Source organism: Rhipicephalus sanguineus, chromosome 8 (assembly GCF_013339695.2).
Source record: "Rhipicephalus sanguineus isolate Rsan-2018 chromosome 8, BIME_Rsan_1.4, whole genome shotgun sequence".
Classification (NCBI taxonomy): Eukaryota; Metazoa; Arthropoda; class Arachnida; order Ixodida; family Ixodidae; genus Rhipicephalus; species Rhipicephalus sanguineus.
This window is the reverse complement of record NC_051183.1, coordinates 15,789,925-15,808,681: the sequence shown is the minus strand read 5'-3', so window position 1 is coordinate 15,808,681 and position 18,757 is coordinate 15,789,925. Positions and strand designations below refer to the sequence as shown.

General features: G+C 46.3%; 2 protein-coding genes across 2 annotated transcripts; one reads left to right on the top strand and one right to left on the bottom strand.

Annotated features, from left to right (window-relative positions):
• The first annotated feature begins 325 nt into the window (after window positions 1–325).
• LOC125759613 (uncharacterized) lies at window positions 326–2,524 on the top strand. The gene is made up of 2 exons (XM_049418625.1): window positions 326–696; window positions 1,685–2,524. Exons 1-2 carry the CDS (start codon window positions 495–497, stop codon window positions 1,969–1,971), a joined length of 489 nt encoding a protein of 162 aa, XP_049274582.1. The 5' UTR covers window positions 326–494; the 3' UTR covers window positions 1,972–2,524.
• Window positions 2,525–5,249: 2,725 nt separating this feature from the next.
• On the bottom strand, window positions 5,250–18,393 carry LOC119401442 (uncharacterized). The gene is made up of 6 exons (XM_037668262.2): window positions 18,122–18,393; window positions 12,456–12,846; window positions 11,121–11,241; window positions 10,286–10,387; window positions 7,998–8,225; window positions 5,250–6,032 (listed from the first exon to the last, which is right to left on the bottom strand). Exons 2-6 carry the CDS (start codon window positions 12,839–12,841, stop codon window positions 5,355–5,357), a joined length of 1,515 nt encoding a protein of 504 aa, XP_037524190.1. The 5' UTR covers window positions 12,842–12,846; window positions 18,122–18,393; the 3' UTR covers window positions 5,250–5,354.
• Between the last annotated feature and the right edge of the window lie 364 nt (window positions 18,394–18,757).

Here is an 18,757-nt window from a genome sequence, read left to right as displayed (position 1 = left end):
ATCATTCCCGCGCATGCGCCGTTAAATGGACAGCACGGCAGCGGCGACGACGTACACGGGTCTTCAGTGTCTAATTGCCTATCGCACCAAAAACACGCAATCAGTTGAACTTGTCAAGTCTATTCATGAACTTCACCAAACCCTGCCGCATAAACAATCCAAGCATGAAATTCTTTTGCACGGTTCAAAGCGTTATAAAACTATTTCGTGCAAAGCCTCTACGTATTGTGCCAGCAGCAGTACAAAACACGTCGTTCATGTATCGAGCCATAATATGCTCAAGGTGGCGTCGCCGAATATTTTCCTCTTTACGCATTTTCTCGCTCATCAAGGTTCTTCTAGCGGAAAGTGTGGTGCTTTCTGCATTGCGACAGGACAATTTACTTATGCGTGTGAAACCATTTTTCTCTTTATATAGTGTCCGCTGATACCAAATTGTTCCTCTGCTTGGCTGAGTACAGGCCCAGTACGTTGCGGAGCGCAAGACCCTGCTCATGCCCCTGGGGCTGTTGGGTCTCCTGCTGAACGCGTCGTCAATAATCGAACCGGTGCTGGTGCCCGCCCTTGGCCGGGAGGTGATGCGCGTTCTCATGCCCACAAGCCGAGGTCCCTACGCGTGGCGCTCGCGCAACGAGCAGCACCTACGAGCCCTCGTGGACTGCGTTGCCTCGGGTCTTGACACCGACGACGTGGAAGGTTCGTTATTCACTATAGGGTTTAACCTTATGTCACAGGGAACAGCGAGAGCCACCGTTTTTACCGCGTGCAGAATACGCTGAGAAACTTGGTTGAATACTGCCGCAACTATACTCGGAAGACTGGCCCTACAGCTGCGACGTCTACTGCACGCTCCTTTGAGCATTAAATGTAAAGATCCTCGACAGAAATCTTGCTGGCTGGTTGGACGTCCAGGCTAAACCAGGCACCAGCACGCAGTCCCGGCACTTCAAAGCAGATTCCTTTTTTAATAGCTGACTGAAGCGGTCGAAGAAACGTTGGAACACGAAGAAGGGGCCCTTAAGTAAGGGACACCTGACTACCTAAGGAAGGGCTCCTGACGAAGGGAATTAATTGGTCTCGAAGTACACTTCATTAGGACAGACTGTTTAACAAGTTGGCATTACGTTATAACAGTCTAACTAGTTCAAATATAGACGGACACAAAAAGACGAGGCAGACAACAACAGGCGCTTGTCTGTCTCGTCTGTTTGTGTCCCTGTGCATTTGTGTTAATTTGTCCTTGTTTATAACGGTCTCGAAGCGCCGGGACTTTCGCTGGTGCCAGTCTGGCCACGCTAACCTTTGAGCGTGTATATGTATACTATGAGCGGACGACTAATACTGTGTAATCCCCTAGTAACAACTGCGCCACAGTTATAATAATAATTGTTAGGGTTTTACGTCCCGAAACCACGATATGATTATGATCGAGGGACGCAGTAGTGGAGGGCTCCGAAAATTTTGACCACATTGGGTTCTTTAACGTGCACATTAATCTAAGTACACGGGCTTCAAGCATTTTTGCTTCCACCGAAAATGCGGTCGCCTCGGTCGGGATTCGACCCCGCGACCATCGGGTCAGAAGTCGAGCACCATAACAACAAGGCCGTTGTGGCGGGTAATGCGCCACAGTGAGACTTGAGTTAAACGGCTTTTGGCGACTTGGCGACCACTTGTTTTTCAGAGGCCCTCGCCGCTCGGACCACTCTCGAGTCGGCCCTACTGGAGCCCCTCATGGTGCTCTACAAGCGTCGGCTGCAAGAAGAGCTCGGCCGGGGGGTGCGCCTGCACAGCGATTACGGCAACGCCGAGCTCTTCTTCGTACTCTGGGCGCTGAACCACTGCGGCCAGCGCGACGCCGAGACGATCGTCAACGGCGCTCTGAGAAACTCGGGGCTGTTCGCCAGGGCGTTCCAATGTTCCGTGAACCAGGCGATGTGGTCCGGCAGCCGGTGTTCCTTCTGGCACTAGAGGACGACCCTCCCCCCCCCCCTTCTCATTAGTTTTAAAAATGTTTTAGCGTTTTTGTTGTCTGGGGGGCGAGGGAATTTCGTTAGCCAGAATGCGACCTTCGCTCAGTTAGCTATACGTGGTATGACGAGTACTTATGCGATCGCGATACAAATATAAGATTACTGAACTTCACGTTCGTTTTGATTGTGATCACGACCAGGGCCATGCTGCTAAGAACCAGTGCTATGTAGTGCGTTACGTGATGATTCGTGCGAAATATTTCGTATGTATATACTATATAAGATTATTGAACTTAATGTTCATTTTAAATATTGTGATTTACTGTGATCACCATCAGGGTCACCCTCCTCTCTAAGAACCAGTGCTATGTAGATCATTACGTGAAGAATGGCGCAAAATGTTTCGTATGTATATATGAACGTGTTTATATAAACGTATCGCCCGTATAATGCATGTTCGTAAATAAATTTATTTCAAAAACCACACTTGCAGGTGTAACTAACGTTGCAGTTCACTGTCCGGTACTGTTATTTCATTGCAATAAATGATTTTTTTTAAGTCACCGTAGAAATTTTTTTTATTGGCGCCAGTATGCCCTACGGCATAAGTTAAATGAAAAGAAAGAGTTCAGTTTCGCGGATAAAGGCCAGGAGCGGTCGATGCAAAGGCCCGTGCGCCCAGCGCGTTAAGTCAGGTGGTCGACCGGGACGGCAGTCAAGGCCTCGTAGGTGGCGGGTGCGAGCCTTGTGAAGGCTCGGACAGGGCCTAAGTAGGTGATCGATCGTTGCCTCTGTGACTGGAGCATTTCAATGTGTAGCTTGCTTTATCTGTAGTTGTTTGCTTCTGTTCGCTTGTCTGAAGTGGCCGCTGCAATCACAGTTAAACCTTGATATTACGAACTTTAATGTAATGAAATTCTCAATATAACGAAGTATTTCGCTTCTCGCAACTTTATGCCGTAGAATACCATGTACTTTGAACTTCAATGTAACGTAGCCTGTTATCCGTGATTTCAATATAACGAAGTGTCAGCGCTGTGCCAGAGGAAGATCAAGGGGCTAATTGAAACTTCCGCTGGGACAAGGCGTAAATTGTTGAGTTGCAAGCGGTTTTTGCAAATGTTTATCCAATATTACCACAGTGCGTAGGACCTGCATTTATTTCGTGTTCACGTGTGACGTTCGGCCGCTGTGAAGATATCTTCGCCGGCGTAGCATTCAGCTGCGGTCACCGCATCTCAGATTCAAGAAAACCGTTTTTTTTTCGCGGTATTGAAATTAGTTTTTTGTACTGCCATTATATTCAAACATTCTTCCAGCACTTCCTCTGCAGCACAAGAAGCCTTTGGCGACTACACTTTAATAGGCCGAACTTCAATTTAACGAACTTTCGATATAACGAAGCAAACTGCCGATGTTACCGACTTCGTTATAGCCAGGTTTAACTGTATCGTGAAGTTGAAACTCGTCCCTTATATATTTAGCAGTGCCATCTGCTCCCAGCGCATACATCGAATAGTTTCCCACCTGCTTGATCTTCGGAACAGACGCAGCATGATATGCGTAAATAATGAGTATATATATACACATTAAACCAGAAATGTAGTCTATAAACGACAAACTGTTGCACAACAGCTGTCCATGGCATCGAACTGTTCATGCTCCGACTATAACAACCTTTCTCAAGTCGAGTCAAGGAAGCCGTTAGCCAATCTTTGCTAAGTGTGGGTTACTGCAATTACACGCAAGCTTAACAGCGACAATTCCTGCATGCTAAAGTTTCTAAATTACTTAGGATAAACCTTATCCCGCAAGATTCTTTCAGTTCCGCAATCAGTGATTGCGATGCATGCTCATTATATTCTTCTAATAAAAATAACGTGTTTGGCTGAATATTTCCAAGTGCAGTTTCTCATTTTAACGCGATAGAGTTTCGCAGAAATTCCGGCGTCGGCGTCGTTGGTTGTGAGCAAAAAATCAAGATTGTCCGTGAGCGCAAATTCAAGTATATGCAAATAAATAATAATAACCGCGGAGAGCTTTTTTGAGTCTCCGCACGATCTCGTGAAGCAAATCATAAAATTGTATATGTATTACAAAAACAATAAACATAAAGATACTCTATAGAGTTTCTTATAGAAATGTGTAGAACATGACGGCCAATTCTCGCGTGATAGCCGTTTTGTCACACCCGAGTATTGTAACTGCAGTGGCTTGAATAAGGTTGACACACGAATGTAACCGTCGACATAAGTGGAGCGCCCCAGGAACAAGTCTGAACGGTCATCGATACAAGCACCTACGGCATCACTTGCGACGATCCCTGGAACCAATGGACAAGGTACACCGTTTTATAGACGGTTATAGCATAATTGAAACTACAAGGTTTCACCGTGCCTGAGCACTTCAATGCCGGCAGGTTCTTAGTAATCATTGTTGGTGTCTTAGGTCCCAAAACTCCATATCATTACACGCCGTAGTAGAGGGCTCTGAAAATTTCGACGACCTGGGGTTCTTTAACGTGCACCTAAATCTAAGCACACGGTCCTCTAGCACTTCGCCTCCATAGAAATTCAGCCGCCGCGGGCGGGATTCGATCCCGCGACCTCCGGGTCAGCAGTCGAGCATTATAATCACAAGACCACCGCTGCCGATAGCAGTTTCTGCGCCGCGACGTTCAAGTCTTGCAACATACTTGTAAAACACAAACTGAGTGTACACTACACAATGTAGAACACCACCACATGAACAACCCAGAGGAGCAATGGGAGGCACTGCTGTCCAGCTCGACCTTTCAGGATCAGCTTTGGCTGGTCCAAAGGGCAGAGATGATGGCGAGGGCCAGCGGAGCCCTGGTATAGGGGCACCGACCATGTGCTATGCCCCGCCTTATGCGATAAGAAGGTTTTGCTCTCTCCATTATTAGTAAATGCCTATGAACACCGACAGTGTACTATATGCTTCCCTCTGTCCTAACATATGCATCATATGTAGGCATGCCTCCTGTATACAGTATGCGACACCATGGCGTGGCATTATGTATATGGAGCATACATTTTCTATACGGTGGCTATCAGGTCTTCTTTGTGAAGGTCAGCCACAGCTATGGGGCAAGCTTCGTTTAATATTGTACGGAAGGTTTGGGTCAGATGAAAATGACACAGCAAAATTATTAAAGTTATAACAATCATAACTAAAAGATATCGTCGGTGACGGTAGAAATATATGATTTTCATCCATCGCCTATAATGAAAATTAGAACAATGAAGTCCTCAAGGCGAAGGTCACCTCAAGCTATGGAGCAAGCTTTGTTTAATATGATGAAAATTAGAACCATCATGACTGAAAGATATAGTCCGTGACGATAGAAATAGGCCATTTTCATCCATCGCCCAAGTGCTGCCTCGACCGCTCGACCATGCACACCGTGCACACGCACCAGGAAATCGAGACCGCGGGCACGTAGTATTCGAAGAACAGCCGCAGGTCATAGCTGTCGGTGACCAGAAACTTGAGCGCGGGTAGGTTCTTGACAACGTCGTGCAAGTTCTGCGGGGGGATGCACAGTCCACGAACGGACTTGTCCGTGTCCAACGTCAGACGCCGGAGACTCGGAAACTGCGTTCTGCAGCATATCTCGAGAAACACCTTGGACGCCACGCCACCTTCTATTTGAAGGTCAATTAGAGTATCCCGGTTGCACGTGAGAAGCGTAAAGGGCATTACAAAATGATCAACAGGCGAGATAGGCAGCCCCATGCGGAGAGACGCCAGATGCTTCGGCAGCAGCTCCTCGTTTTCAACGTCAACAGAGACGTGAGTGCAGCCGTGCAAAGAGAGGTCCGCGAGCTTCGGGCAGTTCTTGGCGATCTCCCGCAGGTCGATGTTGCTAAAGAACTGCAGGTCGAGTCGCTCCAAGTCGACCAACTTCTTGACAATCTTCATCAGGTTGGTTCCAATGACATCGCACTTGCCCTCGCCGGCGAACTTGAGGGACAGGCTGGTGAGGTACTTATAGTCGGCGACCGCGGAGAGAACCTGTTTCTTCGCGAACACCACCTGCGACAAAAAAAGAAAGTGAGAATAGCGGAAATCGGGATTCGCAAGTCGTGACCAGGATTTGGGGACATGCTATCGTGGCGCCATCTTTCGGTGGCGGCCGCGGCGCCACACCGTAGCTGCGTAGGAAATATGTGAAGAAAAGTTACATCTGGCGAACAAACCTAATTCTCAAAACTTACTCACAGTCCTCTATAGTATATAGCGATCCACTGGAACAATAGACAGTTTTAGTTGGGCCTCCGCTGCAACTCTGCGGATGCAGGCTGCCAGCCATTTCCAATGGCAACTTGCCCTCGCAGACCTGCTACGGACGTGTCCAAAGTCCTCAAAATCAGGAAAATGCGACATTTGCGCGCTGCCTTCACAAATGCTTTTCCTGTAGTGGCAGGCATCTTAAGATGGTTAAAGACATCATTTGGGAGAGTAATTAAGAAAGTTAAATTAATGAATACTTTAATCAGTGGAGTTAGGCGGTTATGTCAAATGGGAGAATTGAAGTTCTTCATGCGAACCCATCGCAGCTTTGAGATATAGAAAAAGCGGCCTCTGGTAATTATTGTGGCGGATAAACTTCAACCAAATTCAACGGCGAAACCGAAACCGAAGCACCGATGAGCGCCACAAGCAGACGACCAGAATGACGTCACTGTTCAAGACAACGATTACAGAGGTGTAGGGCGCTTCATTCATTCTCGACGTCTCAGAAGAATATGTCAGTAGCGCTCTTCCGCATTTCGGTTTCGGTTTCGCCGCTGAATTTGGGTGCATTTCATCGCTTCGCAATTATTACTAGCCGCTTTTTTTCGAAATCTCAAAGCTGCAGCGGTTTCTTCGCATGATGAACTTCAATTCTCCCATTTGACATAGCCGCCTCATTCCACTAATTAGAAAGTTAATTTAACTTTCTTAATTACTGCCTCAAGTTTCATTAGCCATCTTAATATGCCTACGGCGACAGAAGAAGCAACTGTAAAGGCATCGAACAAATATCGCCTTTCCGTGATTTTTGAGGATTTTGGACACATCTCCTGAAACACCCTATATAGGGTTAGAAATTCAGAAACGCACCACAAACCGCGTGCGTGCCCAGGACATTTGAATATATAACACACCGCGTTGTAAGATATTAAAATGTCGTTGGGAACCTGCGTACTCTGTGTCACGCTACTACAATTTCACAAAAATGTTGCAGTGGGTCTCTACTGTATAGAAGCGCGAGTCAATTTTGATGTCAATATTGAGTTTTGGTCACCGGCTATAATTCTTCTTTTTTCTCAGATACGGCGGGCCACCGTGGCCGTCGCCGAAAAATGGCGTCTTATATGTCCCCAAGTCTTGGGAAAGAGAGGAGACAAAATTTTAATGCATGTCCTTGCTGGGGTCAACGGAGGGGTGGGGAGACTAGAAATTGGGTGGGCCTTTAAAACACCGATTCGTTGCACAATTCACATGTTTTGACGCCTGGCGCGATTCTACGCTTCTGGACGCAATCTTACATGCGTTAAGGAGATTCCTTCCACCACATGACATTCATATAGTGTTTTTCCGAAGCAGTCTGAAGCAATCAATAAAGAAAAAAATAGCGCAGCTCTGTGGTAGAATACCTGCTTGCCGCGCAGACGGCCTGGGTTCGATTCTCACTCGAACCGATTATTTTTGTTATTAATAAATTTTAATTTCGTCTTTCTCGATTTTTCGGTCACGGACAAAATGATGATTTTCCTCTCGCAACCAACGACGCTGGAATTGAAACGAGCCCTTTAATGCTATTGCGTTAATACATATGTTGCACTATGTCTGTCGTCCTGTATATCGTACTTCGCACAGTCCGACAGTGCCGTTTTAGCACTGTCAATTTCTTTGTCCTATTGCATCTGCCCAGTCTTGCGCGTAGCGCCTACCGGAGTGTGAACAAACACATAGCGTAAAACCGTAAATCACAGTCGAAAAACGAGCACTTACCTCAAGTTTCTTGACAGCGGGACAGAAACGCCCGGCGCACTCAATTTCGGCGACGCCGGTGTCTCTGTACGACGGGGCCGAGCCGGGCAGCTCGCGCCAGCTTCCTAGGATAACTTCGGGACATTTGCGTAAGTAGGCAGAGTCCATGTCGTCCAGCACCACGTCGTCTGATGAGATGACGTCCCAAACGTGAAGCACAGCGTCCAAAGCAGCATGAACGGAGACTATCTGAAGGACATACAAATGCAACCACAGAGACGCTATTTAAAGGGACACTAAAGGCAAATATTAAGTCGACGTTGATTGTTGAAATAGCGGTCCAGAAACCTCGTAGTGCTGCTTTTGTGCCAAGGAAGTGCTTATTTTGAAATAAAATCACGTTTTTAGTGGTCCGCATCGCGTTAGCGCGCTTCAAATCTCCCGCCTGAAAATACTGTCGCCTTTCATACGTCACTGAAAATACTTTCATACGTCACTGCTGCCATGCCCAACGTTGCCCGCTTTTACTGCGCGGCCGCCAACACTAGTAGCAGCCGAGCGGAAGTAGCGGGACCCACAGGAGCAACAACGGCGCTGCGGCAAAGACTTGCTCGGATGGGCACATTCAAAGCCTTCACCAAGTTGCGGTTGGTCTCGTAATCCTCTGTACGAAAGTGCAGCGAGCACACACGCAGAGGTTTTGACTGTTTAGCACACTGGCGCAATGGCATGACACTAAGCCACTTCGAGCGTAAGGGTTCATTCCGCGGCACCCAGTGAAAAGACACACCGGTTTCCTTGCTGCAGCACTGGCGTTGTGCACCATTCGGGCATCCGGCAATATCACACGCATGCGGCATTTTGTCGAACTTTCTGTCAGAGCGACTTTCACGAGCGCGCAAAACATGCACGGCAGTACGCGATCCCGAAACTACCACTGAGACGGGCGAGGCGCACTTCGGCGAAAACGGAACCTTTGAACCACGCGCGCCGTTCCCCATGGCAACGCCACGGAGGTTTTGTTTTCCATGAATAAAGCGGAAACGAACAAACAGCATTTTATTACGTCTTTTGATGCTCGGAATGTTCTTTTTTTACTGCTGCTAGTTTGATTACTAGTGATTTATTGTAGGCCGACTTCCATACGTCATCGGGATCACTTCGAAAATGTCCCACTCGTGGCACTCATCATGTGATACATTTAGCTTAATTTCTCGGTAAGTAGGGCACTGCTGTTGATAATATTGCCGTTTTAGAAGTTGTCATACATTGGGCTTTCACTCTGACATAAATTGTTATTTGCCTTTAGTGTCCCTTTAAACTCGCGAATACTTTCTTCTCTTTTTAAGAAATGACAACACAAATTTCCTATAAACACTATAAGCAAAATTGGAGAGACAGTGTACGGTCACAAGTAGAGTGTACTATCACAAGTATATCAACTGATCAGTTTACATTTCTCTGCATGGGAATTCCCTACAGGACAGTCTATTGGCCATTCCCATAGACACATTTTACACTTCTTGCTAACTGTTGTCCATAGACACATCGCTGTCCAGGTGGACAACAATACATAATAGGCAACAGTCAGCAAGAAGTGTAAGACCGCAAATTTCTCGACTACCCAGGGGACAGTCTACAGGCATTATCTAAAGTACAGCTTCTGTGTAGAAAGAGCAAGACACATTTCTACATACGCGAGTCAACAAAGAGAATAAAGTCGAAGTATATTGACTGCCCAGAGACCAGTGCACCGGTATTACTTATACAACTATTTTATACAGTTTCTATACAAATACCTACAGGTTGTCTAATTATACACTATTCAGGTTAGAAACATTACTTTAGAAGGGCGCGTAGACATCCTACAGCACTACAATTCGGAAACATATTGTCCAGAACCGCTTGGTAAAGATGTTAATCCTGACGCAATGCTTGAAACATGAAGAGAGGTCAGAGAAGATACAGAGATGCGCAGCCTTCTCTGTCTTCATGTTTAAAGCACTGTGCCAGGGAGAACATATTTAACAAGCATAGGCACCAGGAACAAATTCTTCTCGTGTCCAGAATCATCATGTACTGACAGCTTACATATGCGTACATAACTTACAACAGCAAAAAAAAAAACATAAAAAATACGGAACAAGACACAGGACAGAACGAGCGCTTGTCCTGTCCCACACATTGTCTATCCACGCGAATCAGGTCAGCTTTTATGAACTGACATCATATCGCCAATCTTGCGGTACTACCTCAATGCGTATTCACAGTTTGTGCAGCATCGATTCCCATCGGTTTTACACACTCGCCTTGGGAAGCATCAGGAGACAGTCGGAGAGAAGCGGCTCATCCAACTCCAAGTTGGTCGACCCTAATGCTGGTGCATCGCCTGCGATCCGCTCCAGGGATGACTGTTGATATATCCAGAAAAAGATACAATAAGAGTAGAAGCTGCACGCGCACTTGTGAGCACATACGAGGGGGGTTCATAAAGTTCGTATTATTGGCATGAAGAAAGAGAGACAAATAAACGAAATTCGAGAAGTTTATTCTTTTTCTACATAATCTCCTCCACATGTCACGCACTATAGCCAGCGGTGCATGAGCTGCCGCAGGCCACCGCAATAGAACTCTTCATTTCGAGAGTTCAGGAAGAGCTCGACTTGAGCGATGACTTCACCGTCGTCCCGAAAATGTTTCCCGCGCAATGTGCTCTTAATACAAGGGAAGAGGAAGAAGTCACTTGGTGTGAGGTCAGGTGAATGTGGCGGGTGAGGCAAAATTGCGTAGCCTAAGGAGGCAGCATCCGTCAACTGCGCTGAGTGAGCCGGATTTCCCCGATGGCTGCTGCCACTTTTGTTTTGGAGCCCTAGCGGTGCTGCGCGGTCTTATATAGAACAGAAGATTTATATTACACTAAAACTAGACAGACGCCCGCTCATTTTGATATTTATCGTGTACGCCTTTTACAAATCTATCACACTGATAATACGAACTTCATGAACGCCACTCGTAAAAAGCAACAGCACCAATGAAAATGTAAACAACAATTTTTAAAACACTCCAAACTTGCGATGTTGAAGCAACGTGCCGCTGCTTCAACATCGCAAGTTTGGAGTGTGCAAAAAAATTGCAGGCACGTGCCTTTCTTCCGCTGTGGCTGTCGCAGTCTTGACGGCTGCAGACACTGCGGAAGGCCAGGTTGTGCGGCAGCGTCAAGTCCGTCACCGAGGGAAACCAGCTCGCTAGCTTGCACACGTTGTCCCTGCACGAAATCGTGTCGTATTCTGCGTCTAACACAAGCGTGCATCTCGCGAGAAGGAAGGGCGTTCTGGGACATGCAGAATACTCCGTTTGAGAAAGTACTGCCAGTCCCAGAGAGAACAAGAACTTCTGCAAATGGGGATAAAATATCGGATACGCGGAATACTCCTTTTGAGGGAGTGTGTACTTAGCTTAAAGAGTTCAACTTCTCAACTTAGGAGTCATATCCAAGACAGAACACTTCCTTTGCGGATGTATATGCCTGTACCCCGGAGTACAGTTTTCTAAAATGGTATTCAAATGTGGTACAGGCGAAATACTCCATTTGAGGGAGTATCTGTCAGTTCCAAATTCGACTCCTGTTCCTGTACTCCCTGATCGGTGGATACCATGCTTAGCGTTTAGTGTCGGTGGTAACGCTAGGCTTTGAACTCGACAAAAAACCTCTTTCGTCGGGTTCATGCTGTCTATATCTATAGATGTCTTGCACGTGACTGACGTCACTGAGTCCGTAATGTTGGAGTACCAACGTGGCGTGGGGACGCGAAGTTTGCAATTTCAGGTTAATGTTATCAGTGCATTGCTTGCAGGTTCTCTAGTTATTCATGCAGAGAGGCCAATAACGTTACGGCGGCGTAGTTGTCACTTCGAAGCAGGTTAAATACCACATGATAATGCTGCCTTCACGTCATAACCGCCATGTTGGAGTATCTGTACTTCAAGAACCTGCGTCCACAACGTCACGTGCAAGCTATCAATAGTCGGTTGCAAAAAAAAAAAAAAAAAATGTCCGCTCCGCCCACAGATATCGCTGGGCCTCCTACAGAGAATTTGCATAAATGCCCCATTCGATGGCACTTACTCATTTCCATGACGTCGAGCGGTTCTCGTGTTTTTCAGAGAGGTGACTTTCCCATACAAGCACACGTTTGTGTCGCCGATTTTATGTCGGAAACTTGAACGTCCTGGTAAACTTACTTGGGGATACTGACACCATTGCTCAGCCAAACGTAATGTTTTAGGCAGTAACAACGAACCTTAAACGATTACTACGCCGTGGTTTTGTGAGTGGAGTTAACATTTTCTGAGGTTGTAACCGAGGGATTATGATTCCCATTGTGGAATAGCGCAAAACACAAGGGGACACAGGCACCGTTGATGGACACAGGCAAGAGAGACGATACATTATAATGATTACGATGACTGTGCACCAACCTGTTGTGGACGATGCACAGATAGCGTGCCGTCGCCAGAACCGACATGGCGGCGCGACGATAAGGCTTCGACGAAGAGAACGCGGCGCAGCCGGCGAACACGGCACCCGAAACGCCGATGTTTGCAAACGCCTCCTTGCGGGCCACCAGGGTCTTAGGATCGGTGTACACGCGTCTGAGGTCGGGGTTGAAGACACAGCCTTCCGGTATTCGAATGTGCTTGCGGTCCTCCACGCAGAGCACGATAGTGTCCACTGCCGAAATGAGCGTGTCGAGTTCATCGTCGGGAAAGCCGGACTCCTCCTGTGCTGGCTTTTCCTTTTCAGCGCTCCTAGCTGTGCACTCCGACGTGTCCCCGACTGCGGTAGTCTTCTTGCGCTTTGGCATGCCTCCTGCGAGGTGTACAAGATGACATGTCAAAATGTCTATCAACGATGGTAAAAACAGGAATATGTCTCTGGTAGGAGTTAACGTTGTCACGTGGACCTAGGGATGACGCGGGGAGGGACCAATGAGAGATCTTTGGCAATGACCGACTCGTCCCGACGAAGACAAGTCATGGAAACCCCTTTCTGCCCAAGACGTACGTGTCTGGTTCCACCACTCTTCAAGCACCTCCCGCGAGGCGATATAGTCGCCTTCCTTCCAGTCTAAAGAGCGCAACAGAACTTCACCCCTAGCCCTAGCTCTCCCCTCACTTGCCATGTCATCATACCATGGCGATTACCTCAACGAAAGACCGGCCAAGGAGCTGGAGGTTAAAGGAAAGTGAATAGACCAACCTTAAGAAAGTAAGTAAGACAGAGTAAGGTAGAAGTTCTTCAAATTAGTTAAAACAGAGAAGAGTGACACACACTCGTTTCCTCTGGCCTGAAATCGGCTTCCGCGTTCGACAGAGGCCGGCAAGCATAGTCTATGACCGTTTCAAACCCGTCTTTCCTCTGAACTAGCACGACATGATCGAGTGCTGACGTTGGTATGGAGTGCTACCTTCCCTATAAAAATGAGACACCTACCTCGAGAGAGAGATCGGCCAAGCAAATACGTAAAGCACTTTATCGGTGAGGTGTTCATGTCTCTTCCTGCTCGTCCGATTCTGATGATGATGATTCTTCAGAACTTGGTAAGTTCATTGAAGCGTTCGAAATAGTTACGCTGCTTATGCGTGCTGACCATGGTGTATACATGTCTGTTTCTTTTTTCTGTGTAAGACACACTATACTCGCGGATAACTTTTCTTGGCAATGAAGCGAAGGCTACAGAGCCGCAATGCACGTATCGTACCGCTAATGAATGTAGTTCCACAATTGCGTCCGTATTTTCTGCGTGAGATATACAACATACTCCTTCATTTCCTACATGTAGCTTTTTGAGCCGCAACGCAGCGCACACAAGCGAGATATTTGTATTTATTTTTCTTTATACGTTGTCACTTTGCGTTCTTGCTTGCGTGAAAAAGTCGCGCCTTTTACCCGTACCTTAGACGCTAAGCAGCGTTTGCGTCGAAATGCAACGCTAGCCATCACTTTTTACGGCGTTACGAGACGCGCGCCAAACCGGACTACTTCGCGTAGCAGTACATGTGCAGACGCTCCGCCCCCGTAGCTTTCCCTTCATTGCCAAGAAAAGTTGTCCGCGAGTATCATTCGCGACGCGTTCCACTGTCGTGCTGTTGTCATCTTTGAACCAAAAATTATCATCCCGTTTTTTCAGAAAAATAAAATTTCAATTGATTTTTACATTTCTATGCGAGCTTCAGTCGTTCAGTGTCTTCCTTTTCATTGCTTTTATTTTATTTTATCCTTTGTTGTGCGCCTTTTTTCATCAACTCCAATATGAGCAATTTCAATGAGCCGACGACGAATGTTGACGACGACGACGACGACAACTATTGCTACTTCTATTACTGAAAATTACTTATTATTATTTCTATCACTGAGACCCAGACATATATAGCTCAATTCTGCCGGCTTTAAATATTTCATTACTTATAATTGGCAATTCCAATAAATATATATATTATATGCAGCATCTAACAATGTTACCCTACAGAAAATATTGGAAAAACATTCGGCAGATCCCACGTACCGTGGGAGTCGATGTTATGCGAAGCATGCGGCGGGAAGGTTACTGTGGCGTATTTATTTTATTGAGCGAAACGCTACTAAATGATGCTAAAGATTTATTAAATTTTATACGCACACATATATGCTGAACAGTCGCATATGTGATATAAACCAGTTGTTTACAGTTGGGTAACGCTGCCAATGGCAACGTGGATATTAGCAACACCAGAAGCGGTAAGCTGATATGTAGTGCTTGTCCGTTATCGTGGAGAAAGCACGCAAGTTTCACGAACCCGTGTGCATGTGTGGAAGGGGTTCCTAACAGTTCTCGAACAAGGTCATCATCACCGTGATCAGTGAGCATTAGACGCTGGTCATAACTTATAGGATCCGGTCGCGATCACGGTGGCGAGGGCTCCATGTGTTGTGAAGTATGAGTTACAGTACAGCTGTTAGAAATCGTGGATGCCTCGATCATTTCCTCGACAAATTGTCTGTCCATAGAGCCGGCGATATGTCGGAATCTGAAGTCACCCATCGCGTTGGTGAGGTTTAGGCCGTTGACGCTGGTAGGCCTGGATAGGGCTACGTAGACCAACATGAGTGGATGGCGCTTGTCGTAGTCGTAGCCTACCTGGGCGTATGTGAGCTACTTAGCCTAGTATACAAAGCGGCTGTCAATGAATCTCTCATCATCGTCGGTCAGAATGAGGTCATCGCCGAGCCTCGTAAGAAATGAAGAGGACACTGCGTCGTTCTGGCGGACTAAGTGCACTTTACGCTGCGATGATGTGAATATCATACGTAATTTTTGTTATATGTATTCCTCCAGGGTCGAGCAATGCTTCAATATAGCCTGCTGAATCATAGGAATAAGAATGTAGTGCTTATTAGACTGCTATAAAAGCGGAGCCAACACTGGAATTACGGACGTTAATGTGATATGACACCTGTATTGTAGGACTACATATAGTGTTTATTGCTTTCTTGTAAAATTAGATACCCAGCACCACAACCACGATTGACGTTGCACCGCCATTACGCCTGCATAGGCTGTTTTTCCAGACTGCTATAAAAGTGGAGCCAACACTGGAATTACGGACGTTAATCTTATATGACGCCTGTATTGTAGGACTACATATAGCGTTTATTGCTTTCTTGTAAAATTAGATACCCTGCACCACAACCACAATTGACGTTGCACCGCCATTACGCTTACATAGGCTGTTTTTCCAAACCAGTTTGTAGACCTGGCGTGGCTTTGTGGTAGAATACATGATTGCCACGCAGAATTCTTGGGTTCGATTCCTGCTTGGATCCTGATTTTTAATCTTTCCATTCGTCGGGTCAACGCTGCCGATGTCGGTTTTTCTTAACACTCTCGCATTTAAATTACCGATGTGTGTTCTCGCCGTTCCTGGTTAGATATAAATTGTCAATCACCTGTGGCGCATACCCGTACACCGCGGCCGGTGGTAAACGGGTATGTGCCACACGTGTCTGGAGGAAAGGGTTCGACGACGCACGCGACAGGATTTTCACGTTATTAATGTCATGACCACACAGTGATATTCGTCAAGTCCTTTTACCCTCCCATGCTAATTTTGGTCTACACCAAGTTAAGGAGGCGATCACGAGAGCACCCAGACGTAGGCGGCTAGATAGATACGTAGATAGATACGTAGATAGAAACGCTCAAAGTGCCAGAGGTTCGCTAAGAAATGCTTCGCATTTAAAAATACCCCCAGTACTCGGCCAATCACCTGCAGTGGGTATGAGTCATACACAGGGTAGCACAACTGCTGCTACTACTACTACTACTACTACTACTACTACTACTACTGCTGCTACTACGGCGACAGTGACCAGATGAGTGATGCGAGACCGTGCGTTAGACAATAGCAACAAAAGAATTAAATTATTACAACGAATTGAAGGGTAATAAATTGAAGAATTGTAAAAAGCCACAGACATAAAAGCCCACGGGATTGAATGTGACTAAAGTTTCGTTTCTCAAATGAAACTGCACACATCTTATAAAGCATATCCCTTCAGACACACGCTCGTTTCTTTTGCCCTGAAAGGGGTCACTGGCGAGAAAAAAAAAAAAAAAAACAACAACTTACGTTTCGCTTCCAATATGTCTGACAGCCACGCCAGCATTCTTTGTACAAAATCGTGGTAGGAAATGTTGCAGCTATTGCACAACGCGTTACGGTATTCGTGTATGACAAATCATACCAGCCGCCGCCGCTATCTTTCGCAACGCAGCATTTTCACACTTCCTGCCGTTCGCCACGCTGCGTACCCAGTTTCCTGTCAGAACCCCACCGCATGTCTTTATCGACAGCCGCAAAGTCTTTGGAATGCAGCAAGGAAAGCAGCGCTCATAACAGACTTGGCAGTGATGAAATTAGAGCAATTAAATTACTTTGTTCTGTAATGCAGAAGTTCAGAGGAAGATGGTAGCTTGAAGAGATACCGCTGCCTCGACAAATCTGCTTGTCAAAACGTTGGCTCCAGCGACAAAGCCTGTCCGAGGATTTTTCATGTTTTTTTACTGTAATGAGTAATGTAATGGACTACTCTTGTGGGTTGGTCATTTAGTAATGCAATGAATTACTTCGAGCGAGTAATTTCAAGAAAATTACTCATAATTTTCCCAATTAGCACTTTACTAAAATTTAGCATGTCCCCTTCCCTTGTGGCATGAAGAAAAACCAGAAAAGGAATGCGAAATTAAGCCTCAGCTGATTCTGCGATGCAACAAAAATCTCAGATTTCAATTATTATGTGCTGTAAATAAAGCGTACATGATTTAGTACATGAATGATGAACATTTGTTAAAGTAATTTCAAAGTAATTTAATTGTATTAATTTCAAAAGTAACGGCAAAGTAATGTCATTGCCTTCGCGGCCAGCTGTAATGTGTAATGTAATTCTAATAAAAATATTCAACAAAAGTAATAAAAAATATCATTTATGTTTTAGTGGTAATTTTGCCACCTAGCTCTGACTCATAAGAGGCGCTACAGAGCAGTTTGAGTGCCCTATACTTTGAAAGAGCGACACACAGATAACTCAAACTCTGGATTCTCCTTGAATGAAAACGATGTTGATGTTGAAACGGCAACATCACCCGACATTAGACAACAGCGGGTCACCATTTTACATGTATCTCATAACGCATGCGCGTGCCAGAAATAAAAGCGTGGGCAAATACAAAATATGCTGACCCTCATTTTCGCTAGTGAGTACCACACTTCGCGAGTACCTTCACTGTGACGTCAATGTTTCCTGCGCACACGCAAACATGCGCGGGTGTATTCGAACGAACAAACGATTTATGTATATGCAGTCAAACCAGCTATATGTATTATAGGCTGTATGCGCAGCGGTTACTTGCACGGGCCGGTTTATATATAAAAATTATCCTTGGCAAAACGCACCACAAATGTCAGGTGTTAGTCTCAGTAGATTAAAAAAAATAAAATGAACAAGAATTTGTTAGAGCAACGAGATATTTTGCATATATGCGTCTGCAATACCATTCGTACAGAAACAAAAACTATGTGACCGTGGAATAGTCAAACACACGTACCGTTAGTTTGATCCTCTTGAATGACCTCGTCTGGAAACACAGACTGCTGGAGAGGGGATTGAGAGACGTTCTTGTTTCTCGAAATCCACGTACAGTAGCTTGCTCAGACGACCGCACACAAGCTACAGCGTCTTGCACTAGCGCAAACCTAACCGTGCACAGCACACCACGCGAGCGCGAATATCTCGCACAGCGACACGCATTCCTTCGACGCCGGCAAACAAGTGAGTCGCTGCGTGAAAGAAGTTTCGGATTCGCGGTGAACCGGTTGTTTACGTTACAGTGTACTAGAAGGGGGCAGTGGAACGAACGAAGCGGCCGCGCCGCATCTCGGGTGATGCTCCGACGGGCGACAGTAGCGCGGCGCTGTAGTCACTTTGTACGAAGCTGTGGAGAGCGTCTGCATTTGGCGCGCGCTCGTCGCAGCCTACGAAAGCGTGTAAATGCACGTTTTGAGCGCGTTTAATACATTACTGAGCTTCAATCGGTGTCTCAACGCCTGCTACGCTCCAGGTGCATGAGTGAATATGCTGGCGTGCCAAAATTGCGCCGAGATGTTCCCTGTTCTTGGAGCCTGCCGACCCCCAATGAAGGCGACAATGGGATTTTGCGCACATGCATCTAGCTGCTCACTGA

What these genes read in the sequence shown, in the direction of transcription:
- LOC125759613 (XM_049418625.1), top strand. Translation starts at nt 495, where the DNA reads ATGCCCCTGGGGCTGTTGGGTCTCCTGCTGAACGCGTCGTCAATAATC. An exon ending in TGACACCGACGACGTGGAAG is followed by an intron (nt 697 to 1,684) that starts GTTCGTTATTCA and finishes CTTGTTTTTCAG; the next exon opens with AGGCCCTCGCCGCTCGGACC.
- LOC119401442 (XM_037668262.2), bottom strand. Translation starts at nt 12,841, where the DNA reads ATGCCAAAGCGCAAGAAGACTACCGCAGTCGGGGACACGTCGGAGTGC. An exon ending in CTGTGCATCGTCCACAACAG is followed by an intron (nt 11,242 to 12,455) that starts GTTGGTGCACAG and finishes GATTTCGTGCAG; the next exon opens with GGACAACGTGTGCAAGCTAG. An exon ending in CCGCTGTCAAGAAACTTGAG is followed by an intron (nt 6,033 to 7,997) that starts GTAAGTGCTCGT and finishes TTTTTGTCGCAG; the next exon opens with GTGGTGTTCGCGAAGAAACA.